The sequence below is a fragment of the Lytechinus variegatus genome, chromosome 3, assembly GCF_018143015.1.
Source record: "Lytechinus variegatus isolate NC3 chromosome 3, Lvar_3.0, whole genome shotgun sequence".
NCBI classification, from domain to species: Eukaryota; Metazoa; Echinodermata; class Echinoidea; order Temnopleuroida; family Toxopneustidae; genus Lytechinus; species Lytechinus variegatus.
Window position 1 is genome coordinate 66,619,049 of NC_054742.1, and position 27,347 is coordinate 66,646,395.

Here is a 27,347-nt window from a genome sequence, read left to right on the forward strand (position 1 = left end):
GGTAATAAAGTTTTTTGTTTTTATAAGTCATAAAATTGCCACTACCATATTACTTCTTTAACTGAAATAAATCAACTACTGTTGTAAGAAGCAATGCAAGAATAGAATTTTGAAATTTCATGTCCGAACTTTACAAGATGTGAAAAGTTTCATGCGTTTGAAAAGTTGTAGTTCTATTGAGACTTTATCACAGTGTCTACAGAATCAATTATTAACCAGAAATCAATGGCATTTTTTAAGTCATAAAATTGTCATGATTAATTGTCAAATATCAGAACTATAAATACAATACTAAAATGAAGAAATGTGATGAAATATAGAAATGTAATGGCCAAGCTTTAAAAGGTATGAAAAATTGATCTGTGCTCTGCATTTAACAAATTTGATAATTGGATAGTCTTCCTACACAAAAACCTCAAGTGCATACATGTACTGTAAATGTACATAAAACCTCAGAGTACATATACATGTAGATAGTCAAAACTGAAAGAATATACTTAAGCGCATTATGCTTATTTTTTATTCAGAATTAGAAATCAACAAGGCTGACAAATTGCCCTCTTCAAGATACACTCAGTTACAACCAGGTACATACATCATAGGTTGAAAGATAAGCAGGGTTGGGGGGGAGGTGAGAAAAGGGGAGGGGAGCTTTCACCAGAACTCGGGATTGGAGGTTCCAATATATCAGGGTTATATGAGGGTATCATAGTGGGAGGGATATGGGCATCCAAGGGTTCATTACCATTCTGCCTGTGAGGAATCTACAGGTATAGGACTATGGTATGCCAATGCTGTACACAGCACACAATTTTAAAAATCATTAAAATATCACTTTTGTGACCAAAAATACTAATTTCCATACAGTTGCAATTTATTTTTCATTTGTAAGAAAAAATAATTTATAGAATCAAATTTACTTAAGAGCCAAGTTGTATGATGAATAAATGTAATGGAACCTGACAGTGTAAAAAAACAAGCATTTGTCCCAAAGAAAAAGAGAAAATAAGCCAAACATTGCCAACCTTATTTCACCACACAGTGAGGAGTAACAGAACACTTAACCATAACCTTGTTCATAGAATGAGTGGGGTATGGGGGGGGGGGGGTAAGAGCTAATTGTCTGATGCTGTCATCTTTCATCAGGACCAAGGACTGAAGGAGGTTTCAGTTTATATGGAGGAAGTTATTACTTAGAAGGACAGCTCATTTAAAGTCTGATTGTAACAGCAGGTGTATGGAGCAATTTAAAGGTGAAGTTTACCCGACAATAAGTTGGTTTCAATAGAAGGATTGAATATTGGTTCATGAGGTTTTAGACAGTTATGAATTTTTGAATTTGTGACGACATATATTAACAGCTGCCCAAATATGAAATTCCACTAATTCTCATTTATTGCTGGTTCATCATGGCTAAAAATATTCTCAATCTCGAAAGAATATATGATGTAATGTGTCTGATGACATTACAGGCATCATCAAGCTCTGCAAAATGACATTTTATGGAATCTATATTGAGGGAAGGGTAGCTGCTAGCTGGCAGTATCATATCATTAAATCTTTTGAAATTCACAACTAGATTGTTCTTGGAAAGATTTTTGCCTAACATTCATTAATACTTTTCAATTGTTTTCTGAACTATTGCAACCAATTTTATAACCAGGATGAACTTTCCATTAAATTAAGCAGGGGACCCATTTGTGAAAGAGTAACCAACCTGGTTAGTATCCATACAGGCTATACATCAGGAATCTTAATACTAAGTACATGTACATGTGTAGTGTTATTGGTTGAAAGTGTGTCTCTGTGTCTGGGGGGAGACTAGCCAAGACAAGATGCAAATAGCAGAGAAGACATTAAAAAATTCAAACAAGAGCCTGGGTGAAGGCTAGCAAATATAGCAAGTGTTATAGAGAGAGAGGAATACTGTGTGGCAAAATACACTCTTTGGGGCAATTTTTCGCGTTGGAATTTATTCATTTGGCAAAGGATAATTCAAGGCAATGGCTATCAACAATCAGAGATGACATGTATAAGAAGTCATGTAGAGATCCTTTTTTTTCTTTTTATGAAAAATATGCTGCACAGCGATTCGTTAGGAAGTTATTAGTTGAAGAGCAATATTCCATTGTCTCTGAATAAACATTGTTACTGACTGGTCAAATGGGGGAAAGGGGGAGGCATAATGTAGAGAAGTCACACTGTTTAATAGTCGGTTATTTTTTTCAGAATACAGTAATACATAAGATTTGTTACTCACTGATTGGGGGAGGTATCGTGTGGGGGAAATCATCTTTTGAAGGGACATTCAGAGGAACTCCAAACGTCATCTCATATAGAAGATGGCCAAAGGAATACACATCAACTGCTTCTGTCGTCTGGAAAAATTCAGAAAGACATGTTCAATGAACGTATTCTACTTCATTGTTTTCATTCTACATATGTTGTTATTTTTCATATTATTACATTATCATTATCATGAATATTGTTTATTTGGAAATTTCGGAAAACAACATGAATAATCATTGAAAAAAGTAAACAAAGTTATGATACACAAATATAGTAGTTCTAAGAACACAAAACAAACTTTAGAACTTAATAGTCCTCCTACTATTTTTTTAAATGGCTTTTGAACCAAAATAGGGCATCAAGAACATGCCTTGATGACAAACTTCATGTTTTTTACAGACATATCTCATTCATTGCCTGTCTTACCAATATGCATTTCACCAAACAACATCGAATCACCAAATGAACATGGACTTCGAATTTTAGGGAAGAAAAAATTGGGGGTATCATCAAAGCTAAGAACATTCTTGCATCAACTCAAATATTAATACTCACATTGATTTTTCTGAAGTGCGAGAGGTATCCTCTGTAGAAAAATGGCAGTCCCAGAAGAGTATTTTCAATATCAAGTAATCTACAAGCATTCCCTTCTAACATCACATTCCCCGTATGTAGGTGACCATAAGGTAAACCCTTCTCATGAAGGAACTTCAATGCCTGAAATAAAGAGTTTATAAACACAATGATCTAATGATAACAATACTAGGCAACATCTATATATAATGCTAAGTAAAAGAAAGTTTTGCATACTATCAAACAATTTGTCAGATTTTCTAAATTATAGCAAGAAAGAGAGAATAAGGCAAAATGGGATGGAGGGAGGGAGGGAAGGTAAAATGTTGAATGGGTAAAGGGGAGAAGAAAGGGAAAGAGGGTATGAGGGAGAGAGAGGGAAGAAGGAATGGATGGAGGGGGAGGGAGTGAATGTAGACTATTAAAACGGAGAAGGAAGAGAAAAAGAGAAGAATGGAATGATGAAGAGGGGATGGAAGGGGTAGAGGAAGAGATGGAGGGAAGGGGGGATGAAGGAAGGGAAGGTAGAATGTTAAAGTGATAAGGGAGAAGTGAAAGGGAAGAGGGGATGGGGGCACAAGGGATGGGGAAGGGATGGAAAGAAGGGGAGGGACAACTGGAGGAGGGAAGGTAGAATTTTACAGGGATAAGGGGGAAATGAAAGGGAAGAGGGGATGGGGAGAAAGTGGAGGAGGGATGGGGAAAGGATGGAGGGAAGGAGAGGGACAAATGAAGAATGGAAGGTGGAATGTTGAAGGGATAAGGGGAAGAGAAAGAAAGAGTGGGTGAGGGAGAGAGGCCAGAAGAAATGGAGGGAAGGGGGTAGAAGGAAGGTAGGAAGTTGAGGGATGATGGTGAAAAGAAAGGAAGACAGGAAGACAGGGAGAAAAGGATGGATGAAGGAAGGTAGAATGCTACAGTATAAAACATGTAGTAACAACTAAGGGTAAATAAGGGGGAAGAGAGAGAGAGAAGGGATGGAAGGGACAATGGAGGGAGAGAGGGAAAGTAGAATGCTGAAGCAATAAGGGGAGAAGAAAGAGGAAGAGGAAATGAGGGAGAGAGAGAGAGAGTGGAAGTGATGGAACGCTGAGGATGGACAATGGAAGGGTGGCAGTTAGAACACTGAATGGGGAAGTGGGATGAAATGAGAGAAAAAGGAAGAAGGGGAAGCAAGGGGAAACAATTACAATATCAAACAAATTACTCTGAATTTTTATCAAGTTATAAAACAATGATAATATATTTTTCTCTCAATACTTTGAAGCCTCAACCTTGGAAAATCTAATTCACAGTGCCTCTGATTCACATTCCAAAAATATAATTAATGTAATTTTACATACAAACTCACATGGAAACCATAGATGGTCTTTTTCAATACTCATCCACACATCAATACTGGTTTTTCTAAGGTTTCTATTCACTTGGTTTACGAGTGGATGGTCTTAACAACAGCATAGATAAACCCGGCCACTAGGTCTACAATCAATTTGGTCTAATCAACACATAGTCCAATTATCATTTGGTCTAAAACTCATTTAGACTAACTTTCACTTTAATCTATTAATGGCCTGGGTCCTGTTTCATAAAGACAAATGCACAATTTCTATTATAAATGTACATGTATGATGGGGTGTCCAATTTTCGCGCACTTTTCAAAAATATTCATCAGGCTTAATTTTGTCCACAAATTATTCATAATTTATACAAAACCAATTCAAGAAACAGTAACCACATTGACGGCAAGATCGTAAACTAAAAAATCATGGACGAAAATGTAAAGTAGGTCACGGGGTTTCGCCGGTATCGCGATCTCAAAATTCTATTCCGATCGGCGAATGCGGGCTGTGCTGGAAAACCGTTCAGAAAAAATGTGACCTAACTTCGCGCACCAAAGCTTTTGTGGAGATTTAAACAAAGACTCAAGCTCAAAAAGTGAAATATTTATATCAGATTGATGGCAAAATGCTATGGAATCGGTTAGTACCACATTTAACTCACATTTTTTATGATTTCTGCTTGTGAAATGGTGATATCGTGATACTTGTTGGTTTCTTCAAAACGGGCGCTGACGGTGACAAATTTGCCGATATTTTGCCAATATTTTCATGAATACTGGACTAATCCTAAAGAAACTTTCAGCGAAGGGTAATTTTAGGTCGCTTTTCACATTGATGATGTCAGATTTTAAGGACATTGGCAAGTTTTGGAGATAATGACCGTCCGCGAAGTTTGGACACGCGCGAAGTTTGGACTCACTGCCATACTATAAGCCAATTAGATTGAAGGATTTCAGTAGCTTTTAACTGTTATAATACATTTGTTATCATAAAAAAAATTTATGAAACAGACCCCAGATGATATTATTTTCACTTTGTCTACTTACTTTTTCACTTTGTCAAATGAAAATTTGGTTCATGGAAGGTTAATCTAACCATATGGACTACATGTACATGTAAGAGATGATAGACCATATTTATGGATTTTTGACAAAATTGGTAAGGCCTATTAGTAAACCACAAACAAAGGAAAATGGGCTAAGTGGCAATTAGACCAACTAGGATTGGACCATGGGATGGGACCAAATGGAAAGTAAACAAAGTGAATGTAGATCAAGTGGAAATTAACCCCTTTTTGTGCAAACATCTCATAACATTAATTATAAAACAAAATAACATGCCTCACCTCTAGTATCATGCGTCCATACGTCTTGATATTCATGATATTGAAAGCATTGTGAGATTTAGGCAAGCAATACTTTTTCAGATAATGTGCCTTTGGTTTGGCCTGAAAATGGAAGAGAAATATGATTATGTACAGGTGTTACATGTATGAGGTAATTTTTTGGATGAAGCCATATAAGAATATGGTTTTAAGTTGAATCTGTATTCGCACAGTATAGGAAATGTTTTATACTTACTTGTACATTATGGAAAAACTGGAATTATAGCTACATGTACGTGTAAATTCAAGATTATGAATTTTAGATATAAATGGATCATATCAGATATGAATGGATTTTATTCAAATAAAACTTTAAAGTGACAATCTCCTATCTTAACAATACATTAAAAAGAATTAATATAATATGAAAAACACTGACATTTCATAAATCAAGACAGAATGTACATTGCATACTAGTATGAGCTACAGTGGTGAAAAAACTACTTGTCTGCCTGTCTGACCTAGTTTTTTTTATCAAACATGAAGCATTATGAATAGCTTTATAAATAGCAAAGTGAACTTCAATTAAATTTGTAATGCGTTTCAATTTCAGTTCATGTGCTGTTCCCTGAAGGCTGGTTTTGTTTTAGTTTAACAGAGACATACAAATACACAAGGTACTACAGACACATGATTCGATATGTTTACGCTACAAATTTATTCAATACATTATCACATGAGAAGACCCACACGTACCTTACAGATGAAATCTTTGCGTGTTCATGTGATATAAATCATACATGATTTGATGTGTTTACACAAGAAATTTCATACTCAATACATTAGCACATAACAGGTCCGTCTTACAGATAAAATGTCCTGTGACACATGCTTTGATGTGTTTACAGTACAAATTTGCTAAATGCATTAAAACATGAAAAGACCAACCTTTCAGTTTAAATATTTGAGTGTTCATGAGGAAGATGAATTGCTGTGTTTACACAAGAAATTTAATCAATACATCATCAAATTACAGGAGTGTTCTTGTGAAACATTGTTTGATGCGTTTACACTAGAAATGCTCAGTACATTAAAACATATGAAGACCAACCTTACAGATGAAATATTAGAATGTTCGTGTGCAACACGATTTGATATGTTACTGATAACGCCACAAATTTGCACAATTTCATCATCGCATATGAAGTCTTACCTTACAGATGAAATCTTTGAGTGTCCCTGTGCCGTGGAATGTGCGTATGGCTAACCCTCCCGAGTCACTGGCAGACACATAGGTGACGGGGTAGATGAACGGATGTTGGATGGTTGGCAAGAGTTTCATGATAGGCACAAGATCTTTGTAGTCGAGGTATTTGTCTGGACCATAGTAACTCTGCAAATCATCAATATTAATTATCATTTTCATCATTATTACCATTATATGGGTTTTATTAGACAATACTTTTGAGGGAACCCACATTAACAAGCGTTGCTTTCCAGTGCGTTCCCTTTTTTTCTGTATATTACATTTTTTGGGGGGCCTTAGTAAATTTTTGTTCAATTTTGAAATGAAAAAGAAATGCAATCAATCAATACTTTTGCAGCCATGTGTATATTAACCATGTCAGCAGCAATTTTAATATCATCTTTTATACACTGTACCACTACTAATGATGATCTTTGACAAATTTGTTGCAAAATGACTAGCAACTACAGTATACATCAATATATTTTCACATAAATTTGTGGTCAAATATGAAACCTTTGGACTTAATTATAAATAGCCCTTTTTTCTCATCTGTTGGAAGATGATTGTATGTAAACAAAATGACAAATAAAATGATTAATTGTATCAAATTTTAATACGTCATAAAAACTGCATTGACTGACTAGAAATGAATATGCTTGATCCAGGCCCTCCCAACCTTGAGTTCCCAGAGAGTTCATAAGAAAATTCCACAATGCTTCCTTCTAGGTGATTTACACCAAGTTGAGTTTGCTTGATCAGCTCAAGAAATTCCCTCCCACACTGGCCTTCGCAGCTCAGTGCTGAAAATCATGGCACTTCCTGTTACAGACCCCCAATCGTGGGCCTACCTCCAAATGCTTTAAATCTTACATGTAAAAGGCTCAGGCAATGATTTCATAAATTTCAAAAGGATTGAGGGAGATTGTAACCCATCGTTTGTGGGGAGAATTAAGAATTTGAACATTATTCCATTGTGTCCTCTCTCAAAATTTTGGTAAAATAACAATAATTCAGTATCTCATTCTATAAACTGATATCATAACCTGAACATCAATATACTCCTTTGATCATCATCATAAACATATACACCTTCCTCGTCAACAATGACGTTGTCCCCATCAACATCATCATCATCACCATCATCATCATCATCACCATCATCATCACCATCATCATCATCACTCTGACCAACAATCACCAATGTCATTGCCATATCTTCCACAGGATAATATTCAAAAGCTTACCCATGCCAGGACTTGCTTCACTTTGGGTTGACTTTTAGGCCTAACCATGAAGTAAGTTTTCCTTAGCCTCCAGCCAATGTCTTTCAGCGGCTCGACTACATCCCAATGGGGCTCGGAGCGGAAAAACATTGACACGTGCTGCAATGCATCCTCTGACCAACAAAATAAATGGAAAATAAACTCATCAGCAGGGACCATTAATAGAAAAATTAGAGATGATCGTAGAACAATTTGTATCAAGTTGATTGCATTGACCACAATGTATGTGTATCAATCATAAAAATATATACAATTAATTGCTATTAGTTTTGTGATATAGTATCCATGAGTGAAATAAGAACAAGAATATGTTTGAATTTTCATTCTCAATGGGCGACTTTCAACAAATTCGTTAATGAATTTATTTTTGTAATATGAATTTCATGTTGTTTATTTAATATAGCTGGACCCCTCGGCAGAACAGTTGTGCTGTAATTGCTCAGCTGAGTAGGGCGATCCATCCAATGTTATTTTATCATGTATTATATTATGTTGTAATTTTATTTGTATTGTTTTATATTGGTAAATCAAATCAAATCAAACTTAATCCTATCTAGGCCGGGGTATTTTGGGAGTTCATATGGCCGGGGGGGGGCCTCCCAGGCCCCCCCTAAGATCTCGGCCGTCGACCGCGCGATTGCGCCGAAAATTGGCACGCGGGTTGCCTGGGACATAATCTACAAGATTGTCTAGTAATTTATTTCATGCGAATCGCTATTAAGTGATTATGCTAATTTATGCGTAATTAGTATGCGAAATCATACTTTTTCCTCTAACTCCCTAAATAAAGCTCCAAATGTACTAATTTTTGGTATAGGAACTCTTTGTGGTGTTCCTAACAATTGTACATGAAGAAAATTGCGATATCAAATTATTTTCTTATGTATTTTATTGTTTTTTGCAATTTCTTATGTATTTCTTTGTTTTTTGACCTTTTGTTTTTCATTGTTTTTTTCAATGAAATTTGTTGGGGACTCTTCTGTGATCATAAAAAGCATAAAATAAATACATTTAGACCAGCAAAACTAAAAATAATCATACATTTATGAATTTTGGTTGAAAACACAATTTGCATTGACTTTGTACACGAAATCACGTTTTTGAGCAATTTTCGGTCCGACATGCACTTACATAATGTCGCATAGTTTCCGAACCACGTACCCGGGTGACGCAAAGTTGGTCTCAAAAGTTGCGCAAGACTTGAAAGTAAAAAGTCAACGAGCGGCGCGGTCAAAAAATTTCGCACGGCGAAAATATTGCGCGATTTGTTGAGGGGGGGGCCTCCGAGGCCCCCCGGCCTAGATAGGGTTAATACAGTAATGCACATGTCCATCTTTGCTATATACTACTTTGAATAATGGTACACACCAGTCAATACAAATAAATACTGTATTTTATCAAATAGCAAATTATTTTGAGTTAGAATTTAAAAATGTACATTCACGATTCAAGTAATGCAAACACTGTAAGGCTCTCCCCATTTCCAAACTTGTTTTTATGACAAACAACTGACAGAGGCTTGCAGTCAGACTGCAGGTCCCCAAAAAGTGGCTTCTTTCATCCAAGTGATATTCATGACTTGAGATGTTTTGCATATTTAATGAGCTTGATGCGGACCAAAACACCTCTTTTCATTCGGTCATTGCTGCTCTCATTGTGCATCGAATTTCATGAATTTGGTATCATTGTAAAGACAAAGAATCATTCTTTCATGTCATGTGTTTGGATTTATTCAAAGATTTTATAATATAGGTTAAAAGTTTGATCTAAAATATGCTAAAAAATAAATATTTTCACCTGACAAAAGCTGCTATTTTCACACTTTATTTCTGTTTGAGCCCAAATGATTTTTATATCATGATAAAGCTGAATATATATGCTTTGAAATGATATAGGTTTCAAAATAAGAATTGGTTTAATCGGGTCAAGATCACACTTTTCATTTGCCAAGTACATAAAGCAGTTTGAAAGCAAGAATACTGCACTCTGATTGGTCAAAGAGACCACACAATGGCAAATTCCAACGGTCCCAGTGCCTGGGTTCGTGGGAAGGTCACACTTCCCATGTGGTGATCTCCTCAAATACCCCGCGCCTGTTTTTCTGTGAACCTTTTCCAGCCAATCAGAACTCTGGATTTCATGCAAGTACAAAATTTCAGAAATCTCGTCTTGTACCTTGGTGGGAAAAGTGTGATCTTGACCCGATTAAAAGGTGCCGCATATCAAGAGTGGCATTGTGAGAAAGTACAGAAGTTCAGCTTTATGGTGATATAGATATCATTGAGGCTCAAAATAAAAAGTTTTGCACAATTTGCAAAAGAAAACAGAGGAAGAAAATTCAGGTTTGAGGCACATTTTCAGGCCAGATATTTACTTATTTAACAAAATATTGTATACAAAATAAATGACCAATATGAAAGAGTAACTTTTACTCTATCTGATGGTGCAATAATATTTCATTTAACTTGAGGTTAAAACAGGTAAATTCTTAGTGAAAGAAAATCTCACGAATCACGAGATTTTGCAAGGAGGAGGATTCAGCCACGAGATGATTTGGATGAATCTGGCCTTTTTGCTCATTAGCATAGGGACCTGCGGTCTGACTGCTTGAAGGTGGAAAAAGCTGCAATCCCATTCAATTTTTAATGATGATGGCTCTTTCATTTGTTAATCAGAAAAACTTTAAAATCTCTTTTGTTTGCTCATGTTATCGTTTGAACAGACTAGGCCCGTTTCGGGTACACGTGTACACGTGTACACGCACGGTCAAGTCAGTGCACGTGTACTAAATTCCATCACCGTGTACACGGTAGCATCTGCATAAACAAGCTCACAGCCTCACATTAAATCTTAGTTCTCAGACACTGCACATGTTTTAATTACTAATATGTCAACATATTTCAATTAATCCAGAGTGAGTTCACTTCCAAAATCGCCAATTTAATCCACATTCTTTCTGGAGACTCACGTTTTTGTACCACGAAATCGGCACGAAATGGGTCTGCTCCGGTCTCAAAAGCTCGAAAGCGTTGCTCAATTACACTCAGAGTCAATTTGAGAATCACAAATTGCGATAGCGATCATCGCTACAACTTACGTGTTATACGCTCGCACACAAGCCTACAAACAAACGCTCTTCAAATTGGCAACATAATAATGAAAATTAATCGATAACTTCAGTTACACTTATTCTGCAGCGATCTGTGCATGCATGTACGGTACAGTATACAAAATGCGCATCCACCGAGCGTCGGCGATAGCTAGGGCCCTGCACTGATTTTCTTTTGCATTCTCTATTAATTTAATGCGCTGCTAAGCCGAGTAAACTTTTAATTTGCACCAATTTTTGTTGATTGATACTTCAAACTTCTCAGGTAAGCTTTAAAACCGTGACTTAGGCTATATAGACCCCTTTTTATGACATATTGATGCGGGTCCGTGTCGACATGAAAACAGAACTCGCTCTCACAGTGTTTACAACGTGTACACGTGTACACGACCGAAAAACACGCCGTGTACACGTGCATCAAAAATGGACTTTCAAAACGGGCCTAGAACAGACGACCCTAAAACATAAAACTCTGGTAATCAACAATGATAGGTGGAAAACACCTGGGGGAGGGGGGAGTCAAATATATTGCTGTACACACCACGCATGACCAAAGAAACATGTTTAAAGGGTGTTTTTTTTTCAGTTTTGGACACAGTCCGTGCATGGACTCATTAAGGGTATAAAAAACACTGATTTTCAAGGAAAAGGGTGGTTTTGAAACTGGTCAATGGTCAATCGCGGGGTCAAACGTATTTAAGGTACATGTATGTTTTTCCCAAACCTTTTTTTAAAGACTAGCCAAACATGTTTAGGGTACATTTTTTTTCCAAATCTTTTTCAACAAGGTCATATTTTGGCGACACCTTGTTTAGGGGTCAAAATGTGTAAATAAAGCCTGCGGAAAACTTGTTTAGGGGGTTATTTTGCACACAGAGAAAAACTTGTTCAGGGGATGTTTGGAAATTTCTTGGTCACGCATGTGTACAGCAATATACTGTACTTGACTGCCCCCCCCCCCCCCCCCCAAGGGAAAACAGCACTCACCTACACCATTAGGAGCATAATTAGTAGGATCAAGGAACCTCTTGACTAGAAAACATGACAATAACAGCTGGTGTGAAAGCAACCTGTTTAAGTAGGCCTGCAGTGCTTGTTGCCTCTCGGCTATAAACTCTCTTTCCATGTTACCAAAGACTTTCTTGGGTGGTAGACCTAGTTCCATACCACTCACTTTCAACCCATCATGAAGGGTCACAAAGTCACTGTATCTTCTGTTGATCTATAAAAAGATGGAAAATCAAATGTGTACTTCTTTTCAGATATCACAATGTAATAGAAAAATCAAATTATTTATAATGTCCATTAACTGAATTTAACATCATTTACTATTCAACGGCAATGGAGATCTCAACCTGTTTCCAGGATAATAAATTATTTGAAGTATTTAAATTATGAGTACTTTTATTGCTACATTTTTGCTCCTAGATGTACCCAGATAAGGTACATGTATTAAGGAAGTTTATCAAAATTAGTGAAATGCAATGAGCTATTTGGATATTTTTTTATGTTGTCAATTGACCTGATTTTTAGTGATACTTCAATTCAACATTTCTTGCCATTTAATGATAAATATGGTATTAGAAAGGTATACAAATTCTTCTATTTCTTCTGATGTATTTTGTATGATTTTTTTTAGCTCTATGTCAAAGTTATTGAGCAAAAGCACAAAATGTGATAACTGAATATGTTCACTCCTACAGTACATGACAAAAAAGCCAACTGAATACTCATACATGTATGTATTCACTATATTTACTGTATGTGGATAAATGTACCGGTATTGAAAAGATCAATCTGATTCCCTTTTTTTTTGTTTTCAGAGGAAACTATATCACATATTGATAAATTGTACTTTATTATCACATCAATTTTCACACAATACAACCACAATTTCCTCTAGCATGTCACCTCTAATGTACTTGTAGCTTACATGAACATGAAATTCCCTTTCTTATGATATCAATCCTCTTGAATGGCCTCAACCTATTGCTCACTCCTACTTGTTGTTTTCTCCATGGACCTCTTTTCTTTTCCAGATGTTCTACAAATGTTTTGAGCTTTGATGAATGTACATGCATAAGCTTAGTAGACAATTTAGTTAACATTACTTCTAAGCTTTTATCACCCATTTCCTTTCTCCAGTAAAATAGAAGCAGAATTAGTCTCACCTGCCAGCTGTTTTCAGGATTAGGCCCCCTTTGGACACGTATCACATAGTCCTTCAGAATAGTAAGATAATAATGAAACAATGCAGAATGAAAACAATGATCAAATTATAAAAAAAAAATCAAAGAATCTTCAAGGTTGTACAAGTGTGCATTCTCTTCATTAGAAGACATTAACAAGACCTGAGCCCCGTCTTACAAAGAGTTACGATTGATCCGATCAATCGAAACTATGGATAGCCAGCAACGTCAACATTTATTATGCATGTTTGTTCAAAATATTTTCTAGCTGTGATGTATATTCATGCATTATTTTTTTCTTGAAAATTCACTGCGCTTCTCTTTGCATACAAAGGACATCGTGCAACTTTTTTGTAGAAAAAATTATGACACTGAAGGACTTCCATAGAGCTACGATAGATCAGATCAATCGTAACTCTTTGTAAGACGGGGCCCTGGTTGTAACAGGTGTGTGTTTGTCAACTTTGACACATTGATTATAGTGAGTCTGCGGTTTAGATGATCCAAAAGCCAGCCAACTATACTAGTTGTGGCTTCTTTATATGAAATGTGGTTTATAATAGATCAGATATTCAGGTTTTAATGCTTGAATGGTTTCACCATAAACAGAGCTGAATTGCATGCATATTATGTCAACAATTTCCTTTTCAGATTCCGATGGCATATTACTGGTCAAAAATCAGCATTCTTATCTTGATGGATGGCAGAAATTTAACAAAGACAAAAAATAAATAAATTTTTTAAAAAAATTATGGATGTCTATCTAGGGAATTTACATACATTACACAAGAATACTTTATATATAGAGTCACAAGCTCATCCGCCAATAGAGGTTTTTTTATTCCTTTAAAGCCAGCCTGAGTCATATCGATTATTTTGAAAACCGGTGTTCGACAGCTTTAATTCGATCGAACATCGATGCATCGAATATTGAAGAGGCGGGAAAAAAAATGCTCCGGCCATCGCGTCGATGCGCTATGCATGCACTACGCACTGACGGTATGCGCTGGCGTTAGCCGGGTGAGCGTTGCACAAGCAGATGACAGAGCAAAGTTCGTTTGTATTTTCCATGACCACAAAACACATAAAAAAAGGCCGGGACCAATGCAGAATTCTTCCCAAAATATCTTCAACAATGATATTTGCAGATGACAACATATAAGTTTAAAGTGAAACAATAATAAAGACATGAATCGCAGAGGCGATCCGAATGATTTTCGGTCAACTAGCATTCGCAGTCCAGACTCGCATTCACCAGCCCCGTCCGCAGCCCGTACACTCACTCTCCCGAAACGACAGGCGTGCTTGTCAGCGCCAGCAAACAAGTGCAACCAACGGAGAGCGCTATAACTTGCCTGAGATTGTGTAGTTGGCTCCAAAATGAGTTCCAAATAAATTTATGCGAATAAATACGTAATTTTCTCTGGATGGTCATTTGAATTGCTATTCAATGCTGATATAACGATTGTGAGGAAAGATTGTGGAATATGAGTTATGACGATGTTCGAGAATTAATCCTGATGATGACAATCCATTTTTTTTTGTTGACACAATAATATTGAGCATGCGATCGAAATAAATACGAATGTTTCGAATCGAGCCCTAAATTCATATACATGTAAATTATTACGATTTAACAAGATTTTATGGTCATACTAAGAATATTGACGATGTCAGCAAAGTATGTTATGTTCATATGGAAGAATTAATACTGGCATTTCTTTTGTTATTCCATCTCTGGACGTCTTCTCCGAGCTCCGAAAAAAGAAGCACAATGCGCATGCGTGTTCGATGACGTATGACATATTTTCCATTCATGAAATCAGAGCCCAAAGTTGGGCACAATCTAGCTTCAAATTGATGGGAAAAAAATATCAAACGCAATTTTCTCTGTTTTGTCAAAATGTAAAATGTTATATGGTTATATTACGATCTTGAAAAGAGTTTTTGAATGTAGGCAATGTTCGAGAATCAATCCTGATGTGATAATTATTTTTTTTTAGACAAGTGCACTCTCTCGACTCAAGTCGATCGTCATGAGATGTCCGCCATTGAAAATTGAAACGAAATACAAACGTTTCACATCAAGCTCTAAATTCATATTAATGATTATCATATGCAAATTATTGTTAAATATTACGATTAAATAATGTTCTGTGGTCATGATATTAATATTGTTCATGAAAGCAAGATTTATTTTACGTTGATCGCGTCAATCTCCGCCCGGCCATTTTCTGGTTTGATTTTGATTAAACAGTACTGCGCATGCACGATCGATGGCCATGACTTCCATTCATGAATTCATCGTGCATAAATTATCTCAGCACGAGCAGACGAGTAAGACTCGAAGTATGATCGAAATAAACTTCAAATTAATGGTGAATAGGCATCATAATTACACAATCGGTCTCATTTGGGGGGCAATAGAAATCAAGTAAGTAGTAGTCAAGTTGGACATTACTGATATTTTGATGATTGATTGTGTGATCAAAACGAATCGGCCGGCGACGTATTTTTATTTTTTTCTTCGATGCACCGATTTTGCAAAATCTGCACCGGTGTTCGATGACATCGATCGAACACCGATTTTAAAATCGATTCGACTCAGGCTTACTTTAAAGGGTTGTTATTTGATAATTGATATAGCACTAAAATGCCACAAAATCATGCCATATTTCACATTTTAAAATAATATTTACACATTATGATTGATGCACATACATTTTAATTACAATCATCGACTACATGTATTGTATAATGTGTGAAATCAAACAAAACCAAAGAAAAAGGGGACTTTGCCGAATAATTAGATTACTCACAGTATGACTTTCCAAGTTCTGTGCAGCTTCAATGGTACATGTCAATGGAGTTGTGTCATCAAGTGTCAATTTTGAAAATTTCTTCTTCTCAAAAACAGCCATGGTAAAAGTCCAGTCACGATTCCACTTCAAAACATTTGGTATATCACATAATAATTCCAATATCAACAATAATATCCTAAAGTTATTCAATCCTCAGAGATGTGTTGTTCTCTTTCCGCACCCGAAACTTGCTAAACGTAGCAAAATCATTCCTTGGTTTCCTCCTTCTGATCAGGTTGCGTTCTACTACCAGTAACTTTTCTGGTCTAGTTTCCAAGAAATATTATATGCAGGAGCAGCAGGACTCTTCAGCTCTGCGTATTTCGATACTACAGTGACATTTATTTCTGGATTTCCTGCAACAAGGGGAAAAAGAAAGAATTAATATTATCTCTTCAATTGGATAGAAATTCTTAAAAAGGTATGAAATGTGATTTCAGATAACAAAATTCTCAAAATCAAAGTAGCAATATGCATACATGGGTATCTCAAATCGTGTAAATTCATGCCATTCGCTGCACATGAACAAACGCAACCATTCTAATAAACTCCTTTGACTCTGAGGAGATTCATTCTAGGCAGTGGCAAGGAAGTGGCAAGGAAGCGGCAATACAGTGGCAAGCACCTGTAGGCAACTAGCACTAAAAAACACAAAAAATAATCTTGGTAAAAATTTGTGATTGTAAATTATCGGCGACATTTTTATTATTTTTGTTTGTAACATTTTTCTGATTAAAAAAAACCCTGGGGGTCATTTCTTGTTTTATTAACAGTTTCCGAAGCCATTTCTGATGAAATGTTTTTGGCATGCCATATTTCCAGCATCTCATTTCATAGTAAGTTGTAGAATCCCAATAACAATGCCGGTACTTGAAGGGTGCATCAGAAAGAAACAAAGTTATATGCATATTTTTTTAAAAGCCTTCATCACATCTGTTTTCACTAATATTGTGAATCTACATGTACTTTCCCGGTAAAGACACTGGACAGCAAGTTTTTCCTCTTTTATTGCTTATGGAAAGAATTTGGAATCATGATTTAATGGTAGGGGCTGTGTAAAAATAAATATCTGAAGAATCGAAGTGAAAAAAAAAATTGATTTAATGTATTTTTTCAAAGACCTAAAACATTAACTAACCTAGGTATTAAATAATTTGTTTTCAGATTAGATCAAATTTTTTTGTTGATTGGTTGATTTTAAGAGCTTTTTGTTTCTTGCAATTTGACAAAAAGACACTGTCAGTCGTCGGAGTCAAAAGTTGATTGGAAGATTTTAGTTTTGATCTGTAAATGTATCAGGGTCAGGGAATTAGCCATGGCCCATGATGATAGGCCAATGGCATTTTGCCCAACCTTAAGCTTGATATGACGTTCCTAACGTTAAACCTACTCTACAATTTTTATTAGGAGTAGGCTATAAATGGGTGATTTTTGGTTTTACTGTGGCAACAGTTTTTTTGTATTCCTTGTACTGTATCTCAACATGAAATGACAATATTTTTTGTCTCGGGTCTGAGAAAAAAACCCCCCAAAATCACAGTTTTGGCCACAACTTTTTTATTAAGTGGTCTTTTTCTCGGGTTTTGGTGTCTATTCATATGTTTTTGGGAGCAGGCCATTTGTTATTCCTAATATTAGTACTTTTAAACTATTATTTGCAGAGTTAAAATGTGATTGTGCCTATGACAATAAAACCTACTTTTTGACTGAAAAAAAAAGGCTCTAAAAATTGGTAAATTTAAGTAAAATCACCTTTTAACTCAACAAATAATGTTTTAAAAGTACTAACTTCAGGAAAAACAAATAGCCTGCCCCCCAAAACATATGAATAAACACCAAAACCAGAGAAAAAGACCACCAAATAAAGAAGTTGTGGCCAAAACTGCGATTGGGGGGGGGGGTTGGCGGCCATTTTGGATTTTTGTCCGGCACACTTTTTTCTCGGACTTGAGACAAAAAATATTGTCATTTCATATTAAGATACATTACAAGGAATAAAAACTGTTGTCACATTAAAATGACCAAAAGGTATTTTTGACCCACGAATAGATCTAGCCCACTCTTATTTTCATTTTTCCAATTGTTATGATTTGTTGTTTTTTATTGAGGATGTTATGGTAGGGGGTCCTGAAGCTACGCACCACTCCAATGTGTATGAAATTTCAATTGTAAAATGCGCACTCTGTGCGCAGCTGTGACTGCAGCGTGACAAACAATTCCTTTCAATGTTTTTCTACAGATGCTGCAATAAATCGCTAAAAGTCTAAATACAGAGAAAACCAGCAACTGTTTGGAAATTTGGAGTTACATTCACTTTGATTTCATATTTCCCGAGGCTAAGAACAAGAACATTTATTTATTTAGACATTTAGGCATAGGAAATACTTATTCTTTGCATGTTGTTGTTGTTGTTGTTTTAGCTTATACGGCGCGTGTCATTCAGTAGTGAATATTTGCGCCAGCATAATTTGCGGTAATTTTATTTATAAATTTTTCTGTACTTAAATCAATTCAGTAAAAGTCAGGTACGGCGCTGCATTATTCGCGCAATTTTGGAGATTCACAACAGACTGTCATCACAAATCACTTAACCACTTCAGATGTATTTTCTGGCCAAGCCCGGATCGGTACATTGATCAGGTTTCTCAGCTACTGCATGATGCGCATGCGTAGCCTTAGGCCCCCCCAATACCAGTCAAGGCTGTGTGATGTCTGTTGACGAAATGATCTCCTTCAACCGAGTTTCAAAATAGCTCTATGTTAATACAATTACAAATGGTTAGGTTCGAGACAAAACAAACGTTCTGAGTCTTGTGCAGTTATCGTGCATTGGGTTAATTTTCACATCTCATAGTTTGTTCAATATATCAAATATTTACAAATTAATAAGATCATACGGAAGACATATATGTAATGCATTCATATCTAACACGTATATAATTATATATATATTTTTTTCCCAACATGGGTTTATAAGACTCAACAAACACATCAATATTCATATATGAATGGAACTAATACAACGTTCAATTATTTCAATTAACAATAATGACTCGAATATACTATGTGAATCTTTTGGTCCTTCTTACGAAGGATACCAAAGCTTTTTGATGCGAGTACTCTGCTGAATTGAGAAGTCTCTTTATATCCAATTCGCTTTCATTTATTTCAAGTAAGAGCCTTTCCCTTTCTTGTGAGTATTCTGGACATTTTGTGAGATAGTGGAGAGTTGTTTCCGGCACAGCACAGAATGAGCATAGACCTGTTTCATGATTGTTGACAAGCCGTCTATTCTCGTTAAGATCAATATTGTTCATTCGGAGACAATGTAAAATAGATGTGCTATATCTCTGGTTTAGAACACATTTGAAAGTTTTCGAAACTGATTTTTGAATGTCCTTCAAAGGTGATAGTGTTTCATCCCATTTTTTTTGCCATATTTGTGTGAAGTACGTTTTAAGAATGCAGTTTGATTCATGCTTACTAATTTTGTTATTTACATCAATTTGGCTGTGCCGTAAACCTTGTTTGGCTGCGATATCCACCACCTCATTGTTCCTGATATCACAATGACCTGGGATCCATTCAAAATACACTGTTATTCCTTTATTATACAATTGTGTATACATTAACAAAATTTCATTCACAAAGTTAGTTTCTTTTTAGTTTTGATTGCCTCTAGTGCGCTGAGTGAATCACAAAATACGACCGCTCCTGTATAAAGGCCAGGTAATTGGTTCAACCAATTTAATGCTAGTATAATCGCTGCAAGCTCTGATCTATAAGACGATGTATTATCTTGGAGTCTCATTGAATGTATATATTTGTAATAGGGTACGTGAAATGCTGCTGCTGCTTTTCCTGTTTCAGGAGACTTCGAACCATCAGTGAAGATTTGTAAGAAGTTATACCACTTCTTGTGTATTAATTCAAGACTTGTTTGTTTCTGGAATGTTAAATTGTCACTTTTCGATATATAATCGGATATCTCCGTGGATATTATTGGTGACCGGTAATGCCAATAAGGTATAAAAGTATATGAGTACATATATTCAATTTCATATTGGAGAGGTTGGGGTAATTTCGATATTCTTTCCCCGAACGGCTTCCTCGTGTTCTTGTCAGAGTAAAACTGAAATATATCTCGAGACATGGATCATATCGAGGGGAATGAGAAAAAAGTACGGGAACCGTCTTTTCACAAGAAATTATCATTCCCCAAGAGAGAAACCAATCATAAAGTATATTTAGATATTCCTGGATTTCTTTGGTACCCTCTCTTATATCATTGGCAGATTTCCATATTACACAATCATCGGCATAAAGGAGATTGTGGATGGTTGGTGAAATTGGAATATCGTGCACAAAAATATTAAATAATTCAGGACTTAGGCTACTGCCTTGAGGAATTCCATTATTGGTTTCCATAATGTTAGAAAGATGATCCCCTACTCGAACTTGAATAGTGCGATGTGTCAATAGATTTTTTAAGAAAAGTAGAATGTTTCCTGTAAGACCTAATTTACTTAATTTGACTAGGAGTCCCTTTGTCCATAGGGAGTCAAATGCTTTCTTTATGTCTATAAAGATTGCTAATGTTTTAACACCAGTTTTCAAATTCTTTTGAATTTCATTCTCAAGATGAACAATGTTATCAATTGTTCCTCGACCTTTGCGGAATCCATTCTGTATAGGAGATAGTAAAACGTGTTTTTCAAGGTACATTTGAAGTCGTTTTTTTACCATACTTTCCATAATTTTGATGAAACAAGACGTGAGTGCAATGGGTCGATAAGAATCTGTTTTGGATGGGTTTTTAACATGGGAATAAGTATGGAGTGCTTGCATGGCACTGGTATTGTACCGGTTTCCCAGATTCTATTTATAACATATAACATCATATGTTTAAGGGACTCCGGCAGGTGCTCGTACACTTGATAACCTATTCCATCTTCTCCTGGAGTTGAGGGTTTCTTACTTTGTAGGATACTTTCTAACTCTATCATCTGAAATTGTTCGTTGATTGCTAGAGGCATGTTACCTGTGTTCTCGAAAGGAAGATTTTCAAACTGCCTATTGATCTCTTTATCCGAACTGTCAGCATTGGTAGTTTCTCCAACTTGTACAAAAGATCGAGCAAAAGCGTTGGCTTTGTCTGTATCACTGAGAAGCGTTTCTCCATTCTCTAAGAACAATACAGGCATGTTACGCCTTGTTGGATTAGGCACACCTTTCAATCTTTTAACAAAACGCCAAATTTGACCAAGTGGAGTGAAGCGACTCAATTTAGAGCAGTATAACTGCCAATACTGACGTTTGGCAAGTCGAATTTCTTTTTGAGCTTCAGCTTTCTTTTGCTTATAACTAATCAGGTTCTCAGTTGATAGACATTTTCTTAATTTATTTTTCGCTTTGTTCCTTTCTTTGATTTTTAAGGAACATTTCTTTGTCCACCATGGGACTGGATTGCGATGCGCCCTTTTCTTAATGGGTGCCGATTCATTTAGAGACATTGCTAAAATGTCCATAAATCTTTCATAAAGAATATTAACATCAATAGTATTATTCATATAATATTGTTTATAGTTTTTCTCACATATATTACTAAAATTATTCCAGTTCATGCCTTTCAGGGACCATTTGTATTTAGTCTCTCTGTCTTCGTCTTGTTTCGAGATCTGTTTACCGGTATATATTTCTGTTATAACTGGAAAGTGATCACTTCCAAATTTATTAGGAAGGGTGTACCAATGACAGTTCATAGCTAAGGAAGTGGAGATGATAGATAGATCTAAACATGAGGTTTTTCCTGTTACAGGATTCAATCTTGTACCTGAACCATCATTAAGAACCATCAAATCATGATGCATAAGGAAGTCTTCTATCAAGAGCCCATTATTATCTGTTGTATCGCTTCCCCAAAGTGTATTGTGGGAGTTAAAGTCCCCTAATAATAACAATTTCGTAGTGTCCTTAACATGGCGCAATAAAGTATTTAGAATGTTTTCGTCTATTCTGTTACAAGGATTATAATAATTGACAACGGATAAAGTAAAATTATGCATATATAAATTTATCAATTGCATTTCTATATCTGCATGTATTGTAGGATAATCGTAGTGAACAGAGTCGTGAACATATAATGCACATCCACCACCTCGCTGCTTATCTCTATTTCTAGTGAAGCAGCTATAATTCGGGATGTGGAGTATATGTTCCTCTGAAAACCACGTTTCTTGAATGCAGATGAGGTGGAAAGGTGTATTCTTATTACATTCTAAATACTTTATTAACTCATCACCGTGTCCAATCATACTTTGTGCATTCCATTGTAGGACTAAAAGTGCAGTCATGAATGAATTAATTAGCTCGCTCTTGATGAATTGGTAGCCATAAGTTTTTCAACAGAAGACTCAATGAGAGTTACAACTTCGGCTTCTGAATGTTCTTTGAAGAAAATCATAAACAATTTTACAAAGAAAGTAATTAGATCTTCATTGGATGCTGACATCAAGAAATTCTCTTTTGCCAGGGGGGTTGGCATATATCTATTAGTTTCAACCTGTTTCACTTTATTTTCTACTAGGGTTGGGCCAGGGAGATCCACTTGTGCGGATTCATGAATTGAAGTTGAATCATGAATTTCAGCCTCGATTGTTATCTCATTCGGTCGACTTTCCTTGCTTCCAATGTCTTTTTGAGCATTTTTGGAGTTAGGCTTGACAGCCTGTGCATAGGAGGGCGCGCTATCATTATTAGCAAGATTTTTGTCATTTTGCATCCCATTGTATTTTTTGAGCGCCTGTGCATAGTTCATTTTATTGACAACCTTAATCTTTAAGATTTCTTTTGCCTTAATTGCTTCTTCACATCCTCTAAAGGCGGCTGAGTGGTTACCTCCACAATTAACGCAGTTTCGCTCTTCCTTGCGATTGCATTCCTCAAATGGATGTTCACCTCCACACCGAACGCATCTAAGTTTTTGGCGACAATTAGCTATTGTATGTCCAAATCGTTGACATTGGAAGCAACGGATTAGTCGGGGGATGTATTGTTTTACTTCTTTTTTCTGGTAGCACAAGGCAATCTCTTTTGGTAGAGTTTTCACCTTTTCGAAGGAAATGATTAAGCTGCGAGTAGGGTAATTTGTTTCTTTGTTGTTTGCACCATTAGGCCTATTATTTCCCTTTCTCATAATTCTCTTTACATTTACTACATGTTGTGATTTCAACTCAGCGAGTAATTCTTCCTCTGACATTTCCGTGGGGATGTCAGAGATAACACCTTTTAGCGTGATTGTTCTATCAATGGCTTTAACCGGTATGTTACCAATATCCTCAATGTCATGTAGTAACTTATACTGTCTAGTATTTACACACTTGATAAGAATGCCTGACCTAAAGAAGTTCATGTTAGCAGGTGCTGATCCAGAACAATTATGGATTGCATTCGCAACTGTCCGCATATTAACATTTCTCAGTGACCTTTCTTTGGCAATGGGCATAATTAATACCGTCATATTATTATGGTTGGAGGAGGCAGTTGGAGTTTGAAAAACTGATTGGTCATTTCCATCCGAGGACGAGTCCCCTCGACATGGTGATAAATTTTCTATGTTCTGGCTACTGCCTTCTCTCACTTTTCTCTTTTTTCTTCTTACTGTTTTGTTATTAACGACAGACCAATTATCTCCCCCACTATTTTGACCAATGTGATCGGAATCCATCATCAATGACGACGTGTCGGTCATAATGACCACGCGCCGAAATTTGGCGGGAAAATCAAATTTGTGTTAGTTGTGCATGAAAGTTGCAAGACCCAGAAAGTTTGCTTACCGAGACCTTTGACAAATCCAAATAGTATTCCAATGTATGTATCTATCAGACAGGCACGTATGTCCAGTTAATAAATCCAGAAAATCCTAAATAAATCCGAGATATAGATTGAAAAATCAAGGGAAGCCCGCAGCCATGACCTGCCTCCTCCGCCGATCCCCAATAATCCCGAGATTGATAAATTTAGTGTGTAGCTTTTAGTTTTAGGACCCCTTCTTTATCGGGCAGCAAAATCAAGGTGTTCGGAAAACTCGGCAGGATTTTCTTATAGGGCCTAGGCCTAGTGAGTTTTGTGATATTTTCTTCTTTAACACAAATTTGTGAAAGATGATTTGTTAAAATATTATAATTGGCAGTTTTTATCATCTGTATACAAAGTGCGTAGCTTGCCGGTAACTCTTACTTTTATAGAGAGGAATCATTTGATTCTCGATACCTGTGCGCTGCGATAGCCTTTATTTAATTTAACTTTTTATCTTTATCTTGTTCTTAATTTATTTTAAAAATGTGGAAATAAAACTTTTTTAAAATTTATTTTGAACAACGGTTAGCCCCTTCTTTTTATTCAGATCCCTGCCTGGGTTCCAGTGACAGTGTCAGTGTCAAAAGCAAAGCAGATGAGCTGAGGCTGAGCTCCCGGGTATATAGGTACGAGTGGGTGTATCCCCTTTGCTTGACACGCTGTGCCCACTGGGAACGGCGTCTTGTGACTATGAATTTCGTTGTTTACGGTACCGGTACCTCATCAGCATATTTCTCCATGCAACGTCTGCGCCGTGCGCTGCGAAGAAATAAAAACACTGAAAAACTGATCTATCCACCAATAAAAATAATACGTTCAACATCAAATAAAAAGGGAAAAATCTAATACACAACGGAGGCTTGATACTTACGGAAAATTATCGCTGGCTCCACAAAATGAGACTTTCGTCAGCTGTCGACTGCTTTTCGTCTCAAGTTTATAGTCAATCAACTATACGGTACGTATATTCGATCGAATCGAATGAAAGTTCGTGGCTAATTTCCGTTTATGGTAGCCTAAAATCATACCTGAGCTCGTAGGATCCAAATGGGGATATATTCTGAATGCAGGCAAGTTGTGCCTCTGTATTCAGTTCTAGGTTTTTGTGTTGCAGCTTACCGTCAGGTTAAAATTCACATGAACATTTCCCAGATCCACTAGCCGGAATAATAGGTCCTAAAATAGGGAAATGCACCATAATACTTGTTTGAAAAATTGTGAAGTACAGGACATAATCTTATCTGAACTAAAAGAAAAAGTCACAAATGATGTCATTGTTAGTAAGTGAATACTGACTAAACAACCCAACTTTTGATGTATAGATATAAAGCGAAATTTGATAATTTATTTTGTGATATGTGATAAATAGATGTTTATGACTATAAAGCGAAAACTGAAGCACATTTGGCCAATTAAAAAAATCATTTAACATACTTTAGAATGGACAATGCATATAAGTGATATAACATCATCTGTCCCATTGCATAAAAAAATATTTGTCATGCATGGTCACCAGGGCTCAGACCCAGCAGACAATTAAAATAAAACTTTCTCTGGTATAGTACAAAAGACCTGGGCCTTTATGGCAACCATGGCAACAGGGCTCAGCAACCAATAAAAATAAATGTTACCATGGTAGTTGCCATAATGGCAAAGTTACAACAGTTGTTAACTCTTTATGAATTGGCCCACCACCCCAATGCATAAAAGCTACTATATGGTAACTCTGCTATTCAAAGGTAACTACCATAACACTGATCAACAGCCAATCCAGGCTTCCAATTCCGAGTCCATGAAAGTTGCCAAAATGGTAACTTTAGTTAAGTTAGGGCCTTGTTGCAGTTACTATGTATGGTAACTTTGACATCCAATGGTAACTACCATGGAATCCTTACTTTTGATTGGCTGATGAGCATTGTTACCATGGAAGTTACTATTGGATTATTACTATTGTGTAATTGCTGAGAAATCAGCAAATAAGCACAGGATTCGGGTAGATCGTCGGGCCCGACGCTCTAAGCAATAATTATACATTGTCCCACGTGCGCTTATCTATGTTGGGGATCTTCAGTGTGAACATTTTTCAGCATAGATTTCAAGATTTCACAAAGTTTAGTTAATGTAACTGTACCAGATCTAGATCCTCGATGATATACTGACAATTAAGCCTTGTTTTACAGTCTTTCTCATGAAATCAGTGTTTACTGCAACTACTGGAATTTCTCTTTAAGTTACCATATTAGCTTTTATGCATCGGGCCCTGGTGGGTGTTTCATAAAGCTGTTCGTAAAGTTAAGAGAAACTCTAAGAACGACTGATGATCCTTTCTTGTGGTAAATGGTATGCATAATGGTAACTTTTAAAGGGGAAGTTCACCCTGACAAAAAGTTTGTTGTTAAATAGCAGAAAAATATTGCCAAAGGTTTGAGAAAAATTCATCCGAAAGAATTGAAAAGTTATTAGAATTTTAATTTTTTGATTTGTGACGTCATATGCGAGCAGCATTCCTACATAGCGGATGGTAAAAAAAATAATAAATAAATAGCAGAAAAAATAATAAAAAATATTGCCAAAGGTTTGAGAAAAATTCATCAAAGAATTAAAAAGTTATTAGAATTTTAATTATTTGATTTGTGACGTCATATGCGAGCAGCGTTCCTACATAGCGGATGGTAAAAAAATAATGAAATCTCATTTTCTCTGAAAATTGAAAATGGTTTTTACTGTAGTTTCCATATATCAATATACAAATTATTTCACACCCGGTCATGAATAGAAACAAAATTAAGTCATCAGGAACCATACAAAATTTGAAATTCATGCATTTTACATTACATAACATATGAGGCATCTGCCCGTTATGACGTCACAAATCCAAAACTTTGAATTCTAATAACTTTCTTAATCTTTGGCAAAAAGAAGCTGCTGAAAACTGCTTATCTAAAAAAGAGCCAATGGAGTAAATAAGAGAGTCAAAAGGGGCCTAAGCTTTCGATCCTAGCAGAATCTTCTTCGGAGGCAAAATCTTTAACGGATTTTCCTCAAACCTTTGGCAATATTTTTATTTTTTCTGATATTTTTACAACACACTTTTCTTCAAGGTGAACTTTCCCTTTAAGACCAGGATGGGGGGGGTAGTATGTTGCCTTCACAAAGTGGGCACCATGCTCGCAGTAAAGTATGTGAAAATTGATGTTTTTCATGGCTGAGGCATTACTCAGAGTAGAGGAAACACAAAAAAAAATACTTGTCTATTGTACAGTGAGATTAAGG

At 36.1% G+C, this 27,347-nt stretch overlaps 1 protein-coding gene across 4 annotated transcripts in view; it reads right to left on the reverse strand.

The window, feature by feature from the left end:
- Positions 1-25,012, reverse strand: part of LOC121411718 (PX domain-containing protein kinase-like protein) — a 40,520-nt gene extending 15,508 nt beyond the window's left edge. For all 4 annotated transcript variants that reach the window (XM_041604549.1, XM_041604550.1, XM_041604551.1 and 1 more), the window contains exons 1-9: positions 24,946-25,012; positions 16,176-16,573; positions 13,339-13,389; positions 12,155-12,389; positions 8,020-8,171; positions 6,740-6,919; positions 5,548-5,649; positions 2,845-3,006; positions 2,261-2,378 (exon numbers count right to left, since the gene is read on the reverse strand). In XM_041604549.1, the coding sequence (XP_041460483.1) occupies positions 2,261-2,378; positions 2,845-3,006; positions 5,548-5,649; positions 6,740-6,919; positions 8,020-8,171; positions 12,155-12,389; positions 13,339-13,389; positions 16,176-16,277 (1,102 nt within the window). In that variant the 5' untranslated portion in view covers positions 16,278-16,573; positions 24,946-25,012. The remainder of the gene's footprint in view (positions 1-2,260; positions 2,379-2,844; positions 3,007-5,547; positions 5,650-6,739; positions 6,920-8,019; positions 8,172-12,154; positions 12,390-13,338; positions 13,390-16,175; positions 16,574-24,945) is intronic.
- Positions 25,013-27,347: the final 2,335 nt, after the last annotated feature.